Source organism: Penaeus chinensis, chromosome 25 (genome assembly GCF_019202785.1).
Source record: "Penaeus chinensis breed Huanghai No. 1 chromosome 25, ASM1920278v2, whole genome shotgun sequence".
Taxonomy (NCBI): domain Eukaryota; kingdom Metazoa; phylum Arthropoda; class Malacostraca; order Decapoda; family Penaeidae; genus Penaeus; species Penaeus chinensis.
In genome coordinates, this window is record NC_061843.1 from 18,087,061 (window position 1) to 18,094,618 (window position 7,558).

Here is a 7,558-nt window from a genome sequence, read left to right on the forward strand (position 1 = left end):
ATTGTTAAAAAGTAAATTTGGCCATATTGCACTTTTTATGCAGTGAAAGTATCAGTGTTATTATTTCACATGTATTTTTTCTCGAAAGTTATGGAAGATAGTACTCGAATTCTTAACGACCATTTGCAAGTAGTTTCTTCACTCTTGATTTCACAAGTGATTTCAGAAGTAAAAGAATCCCCGCAGTCTCAAAGGACCTTCTTCGTTACCTTTCTACACTTATTATCCACCATCGCCACGAAATAAACACAGTAACATAACGAACGCTTTGTGTGTTTAAAGTGTTTATTTCATTTTCTTACAGTGGAGCACACTGTAACGCACACTACAATCATGGTAACTATCGCACATTCTGGAAATGTTTTTACTCGACAATAAGACCGGATTTTTTTTTTTCTTTTTTTTTTTTTTTTTTTAGATTCGTGAAGCATATTATGGCTTGAAATTAAATATACACTCGTTACACCTTATTTATATTTCCTATTGACGATAAATTAGGAAGAAAACTAGTTTAAAGGAGTAAATCAAACATACAACCATTTTCCGGTTATTTCTTACATTCAACCCCTGAACTACTACTAATAATAAAAGACTATTTCCGATAATCAAGAAATGGGATAAACAAGCGAGATAATAGGACTATGAAATGAATCCGTGTCGACTTGGTACTTGTGGAGCCACCTACATATAAACATACTAAGCTAAAAATCACAGTGGACATGGCATGTACGCCATACCATTCCAACCCAGCGGGTTAAAGCTGGAATTATATCTTGAACTAGCGTTACGTCATTACTAGCTTATTGATACAATTTCTGGAAATTATTCAGTGCATTTAATGCTGCAAAGGGTCACATGTCAGCTCACACGAACATTCACTGTCTGTCTGTTGCGAAAACTATTATCCATCGCACTAAGCAACCTTCCGCTTGTTTACACAATGAAGCCATGGCTGTTGAGATCTGGCGTGGGCGGGGTGAATGGCCTGCCTTGACCTTCCTTGCCCTTGCTCCTTGACCTGCGACGGATGACGGGCGAAGTCGCGAGGTTGTCCTCCGCGTCGTCCGCCGTGAGCAGGTCTGATCCCCGAGGGAGGCACATTCCCGAATGCAGCCTGCGCCTGTTGCGCTGGCAGGGCGCCAGGGGCGGCCAGACGCCGCGCTCGCTCGGGGCCACGCTGCTGACCACGACCCACGGCACGGGGAAGGACGCGGCCGCCCGCTGCTCCAGGAGGCTGACCATCTCCCTCGGGCTGATGGCGGGGGTCGGAGGCGGTGCTGAGGGACTGAGGAGGGGGCAGGGGGGGTATTTTTCGCCAGGCGGCCTGAGCGGAGGCGAAGGAGGAGGAGTCAGGATCTCCCGTTGACTGGCGAAGGAGGAGGTCGGCGAGCCAAGAGGACCTGGCACCACATCCTCGCAATCCTCGGGGTGATGGAGTCCTGCGGAATGCCTCTGATTCGCGGGCCTGGGAGTCCTTCCCCCAGCCGCAGGGTGAGCCTCGAGAGGGACCAATCTGCCTCTCCTGAGGGACCTCCGTCGGCCACTTCCCTTCCGAAACACTCTGGTCTCGCGGCGCCGCGACCCCCATCCGTGGGCGTAGTCGTTCTCCCTGCTGTCGGCGCGCCTGGCGCTGGCGTCGGCCCGATTTTCCTTTTCGGCGGCGGTGCCTTCGCCGCTGCCGCTTTCGGGGGGCGCCTCTGCGCACGCGCCCACCAGCGACTTCCTCCTGGTGGCGGGATGGGCGCTCCTGCGGGGTGCCTTGTGGCGGCGGCGCCTCTTTGCTCTCCTGCGCGGGCGAGTTTCTTGCGGCGGCGACGGCGGAACGCGGGTCGGGCGGGCGATCGGGCGCTGCCGGAAGTATTCACGCATAGGATCCGGCCCTTGTCTCGGCCATTGCGGCGGAGGGCGATCGCCGCCGGGGCAACGATAGGCCTGGCTGGTGCTCGCCTTCAGCTCAGCCAGGAAGGCGCTCAGCTTAAGCTCTTCGCCGCCGTCGATCGTCGCGGCCACAATGCACGACCTCAGCGAAGCCCCACGCTGGGGGCGCCGACGATACCAGCAGTAGAGAACGCTCAAGACAGTCAGCAGAGCAAGGATTGTGCAGACTACTATAATACAAATTTTCTGGAAGGAAAAAGGGGGGGCATAAGAAGCCAGTGACCTCTCCTCTGAGTATGTCCAAACACTTGTAGATCCACAGTACAAAACAAGGCCAGCAAGCCAGACTTACGTTGGAATCTGACATCGCTGCTACAAGTACTGGTACAACGCTCATACCGCCTGCTTCCTTCAGGATATCCCCGGGCTTCCGGACAGATAAAAGTGAGCAGATATGAGTGATCAGAGGGGGAGGAGTCAGCTTATGAGTGGTAGATTTTTTTCTTCTCTACAATATCAAGTAAAAGAGGAGTAATAAGAGTAAATGAAAAAAATATAGAGCAATTCTCCATTCGGTTATTTACATGGCTGGTTCTGTTGCCAAACAAACTATTTAACAGTTTAGATTGATTGATATATCTAAACATTCTCTACTAATTTTGATAATTGTAATCACTAATAATCGGAATAATAACAATAACCTCATTATCATCGTAATTACTATCTTCGTTATATTTGTCATCATCCTCACCATAAGCATCAACTTCACGTTATTATCACCAAAATCATCTTCCTCCTCTGCCTCAGACAGGATCCTATCTCTTCCGTTCGAGTTGCCTTACTACGTGATCCCCCCCCCCTTCCCCCCATCCACCTGCCTTCCCTACCCTTCCCCCTCCTTCCTCCCCCTCCCCCGCCGCTTTCCGGAAAACAAAAAGTCAATCTTGATCAAAGTTACAAAGCCTCTCGCTCGGCCTTCCTTCTCAGAACGCTGTGCTGCCTCGTGTCTTTGCTATTTCTTTCTCTCGGTTTATTAAGCTTTTGTATGTTATCGAAAGTGTGTTTTGTGAAAAGTGCCACTGCCATTTTCTTTTTCTATTGATTCATTATACATGTTGTCAGATGTGGGTATTCCTCACACACACACACACATACATACATACATACATACATACATACATACATACATACACACATACACACACACACACACACACACACACACACACACACGTGTGAATGTGTGTGTGTGTGTGCGTATGTATGTATGTACATACATATGTATGTATACACATTTGTCTATATCTGTATATGTCTGTATATGTATATCATTATTATTATTAAAATTTCGATTATAATAAAATTATTTATATTATAATCTATATATTATATACTATCTATATATACATAAATATATCTATATATATCTGTATACAAGTTTATATATATATATATATATATATATATATGTGTGTGTGTGTGTGTGTGTTTATGTAAGTATATATGTGCACAGACACACACACACACACATATATATCACTATATATATATATATATATATATATATATATATATATATATATATGTATATATAGTATGAATGAATATCTATATCTGTCTTATCTGTCTATCTATCTATCTATCTATCATATGTATATATGTATATCTATCAATCTACCTTTGTAATTATATATATATATATATACATATATTTATTACGTATACATATATATATATTATATATATATTATTTATATATATAAAGTGTAGATAAAACGGGTTTAGCAGAAGTATCAAGACCAAACTTCAGAGGTTTTCATTGAAAACAATAAAAATAAGGATTAGCAGGCAAGTAGGAACTTTTTTAGAAAATGATACTGATTATAATTACTATGATAATGATAGAAAAAAATAATTATATTAAAAACAACAGTGATAAGAATAATGACAATGATAATACTATCAATAACGATAATAATAATATTAATAATGATAAAAACTACGATTATGATAATGATAATAATGATGATAAAAATGATAATAATAAAAGTAATAATAATAATAATAATAATAATAATAGTAATAATAACAACAATAATAATTATTATAATGATAATAAAAATAACAGTAATGATAACAACAACAACAATAATAATAACAACGATGATAATGATGGCAAAAAATAGTAACAACAATAATGATAATAATAACAACAATGAAATAGTATTAGTAATATTATTTATGATAATGATATTTTTAATAATCACAAGGTTTCCGTAAAGACATGAAGAGAACAATTATCAAAACATTAATTAGAATATTTATTCAAGGCAAATAAAATACAAAAGTTGGAACTGATACTTGTGAAAAAGGACAGGGAAGTCTGCAGTCACTTGGTATATGATTTTCAAGATGAAGTACTATTTTATATTGAAATAAAATATAAAAGTATTCAAGATTATGATAATAACAATGGTAATAATTATAAAGTTAATAATGGTGATAATAGTTTGATAATAATAATAATAATGATGATGAATGGCAATAGTAATAATAACAATAATGATAATAACAGACAAGATAATGATAATAAAATGAAAATGATGATAATAACCGTAATAATGATAATAATTGTAATAATACTGATAATGGTAAAAATCTTAATAAAAATAACATGTATTTCTGACGAAGACATAGTCGAAACCGGTCAAATACATCTCTTGTATTGTGAAGATATTCATTCTCATTCATACCTTTTATACAAAAATAACAATGATGATTCTAAAAATGAGAATGGTAATAATGTAAATATAATAATGCTAGTAATAATAACAATGATAGTATTAGTAATAATGATTATGATAATGATATTTTTAATGATGGCAATAACAACAACAGCGATAATACTAATAGCAATGATAATAATAATATTGAAAATAATAATAATAAAAACAACAATAATAATAATAATAATGATAATAATAATAATATAATACTAATGATAATAATGATAACTAGTGAAAATATTGGTAATTATATCGATAATAATGAAAATAAAAATAATGATGATGATAATAGTACTAGTAGCAGTTATAGTAATAATGATAATAATAACAACAACAACTATATAATGATGATGATGATGATAACAATAATAATCATAATTGTAATGATAATAGCAATCATGATGTAGATAATAATAATAATAATGATAATAATAATAATAATAAATGACGATAACAATAGTAATGATAATGATGCTAATAATAACAATTAGAGTAATGACAATAACAATAAAAATAGTGATAATTACAATAATGCTAGCAATTATAATAGTAATTATGATACCAGTAATAGTAGTTGTAGTAATAATAATAACAATGATAATAAGGATAATAATGCTAGTGATGTGATGATGATGATGATAAAAGTAATAACGATAAAACATAATAGTAGCAATAATATTTGTGATTACAATGATAATAATAATAACTATGATAATAATAATCTACATTATCATAACGCATGAAATCAGGAGAATTCTAAAAAAAACTCACGAAAAATTAATTAAAATAATCAAAACAATCAATCTAATGCTTAACGAGGAACTATTTAAAGGGGCTAATGATTCGGCAGAACGGAGGTAATAAACTTCCCGGAAAATTACAGTACAGTACATAAGGTATATTGCACAATATATGTAACGATGCGTAGTAGGAATAGTCAACACTAACTCGACTTACAAAGGAAACAGAACGCATAAAATGTCAGATTTCCAGAATGGTTATGAAACATTACTTCTAAAGTACCCATTTCGAATAATTTTCAATAGATTGGAATATGGCTAATATAGTACACGTAGACGAAAAGTTAGATATTGGTCCAGACTGGGAATTCAAAGTTATATTTAAATTATATTGATTATAGAAAGGCATTTCATCGAGACTGGGAAGAACCTTTACATACAGTTTTGAAAACCCAATAACGTCGACCATTTGTTATGTGATGCCAGGACGATAAATTGACTTATGGTTAAAATTCGATTGCTTCCTGAAGGTCCAGTTTTCGTGCGATGAAAGTGTCTTCTCTCGATGCTCTAAAGTCGATTTTTGTATAAAGGATAGATACATGCGTGTGCACAATGCAATAATGATAATAATGGAACGAAGAGAGGAGTAAGGATAAAAGGGAGAGAGAGGGGAGAGGGAGGGGAATGTTTCATGGACCTTTAAAGTGAGTTTCTCAGTTTGTGATGTTTTGTTTTTGACATTTGCAACCACCGATTATGATTGCTAACCTGTTGAAAATATAATATTTCTAATCTGTGTATAAACTTCAAGCCCTTTAGCATTTAAGGCTATTAGTGTTTTGCATTATAGAAGCCCATGATCAATTGTCTCAAATATAATACCTTTATTGAAGTTTTTATATAACAGATGGTATCTTCTGATTAAATTTCTTCTGAAAAAAAAAGGCATTCAGTCTCGTAAAATAAATTTCATATTATCACACTATCAATTTGATAACTTTAACATCGATTGGTTTTCACAGTTAATACCATCGCAGGGAAATGTCGTAGAGAGGAAGTAATCATAAATACGGATAAGAAGGAACAACTGGCCTGTTTGTGCGTTGCTGTGGCAGAGAGAGGAAGACAAACGCACACCATGGACTTTGTGACCTATTCAAACAACGTTGCAGGGAGGGAGCAGTGTCTTAAACTCTGTATCGAGCGGGTATGATGAAGTATATGTACACGGTTGTGTATGTTTGTTTATGTGTGTATGTATATATATATATATATATATATATATATATATATACACACACATATATATATATATATATATATATATATATATATATATATACACACACATATATATATATATATATATATATATATATATATATATATATATACATGATTTATACATGCACACACACACACACACACACACACACACACACACACACATATATATATATATATATATATATAATATAAATATATCTATATATATCTATATATATATGTATATATATATTTGTGTGTGTTCAATTGCTTCTTTGTGTGAATGCATGTATTTATATACATACAAGTGTATGTATATAGGCATGTGCAAAAAGTAATATTAATGATAATGACGGAATGATGACAACAATAATGATAATAATTTTAGCAACTGTAACTATAACATTAGTAATAATACCAACAACAGCACAAAAGCCACAAAGTTTAGCAGTAAATGTAGCAGCACCGATATAACACGGTCACTGAAACCCGCAGTTCGGGCCCCACATCAAGTTCATCATCGGCGAAGCTCCGTACTTCGCGGTGGTCGGCTACATGGGGGAAATCATCGAGATCTTGGCGAAGCAACTGGACTTCTGGTAGGCTTGCATATGCTTTCCGTCCGTCAGTGTGTTTGGAAATATAATAGAAAAACTCACATAAAGGGAAAGCTGTCCTCTTATTGCTTCCTTTCGTAGGATTTGGAAAGCAGTCGGGAAAAATAATATTTATATGTATGTATGTACATATCATATATATGTGTGTGTGTGTGTGTGTGTGTGTGTGTGTGTGTGTGTATAAACATATAAGTACATGTAAATTATATGTAAACATATTTATCTATATGTATATATACATACAGTATAAATATATATATATATATAT

The 7,558-nt window shown here is 35.6% G+C and overlaps 1 protein-coding gene across 1 annotated transcript in view; it reads right to left on the reverse strand.

Annotated features, from left to right (window-relative positions):
- The window catches only part of LOC125038643 (serine/arginine repetitive matrix protein 1-like), a 2,343-nt gene extending 68 nt beyond the window's left edge, over positions 1–2,275 (reverse strand). The window contains exons 1-2 of the mRNA XM_047632184.1: positions 2,231–2,275; positions 1–2,124 (exon numbers count right to left, since the gene is read on the reverse strand). The exon at positions 1–2,124 is cut by the window's left edge and continues 68 nt beyond it. Of these exons, the coding sequence (XP_047488140.1) occupies positions 934–2,124; positions 2,231–2,275 (1,236 nt within the window). The 3' untranslated portion in view covers positions 1–933. The remainder of the gene's footprint in view (positions 2,125–2,230) is intronic.
- Positions 2,276–7,558: the final 5,283 nt, after the last annotated feature.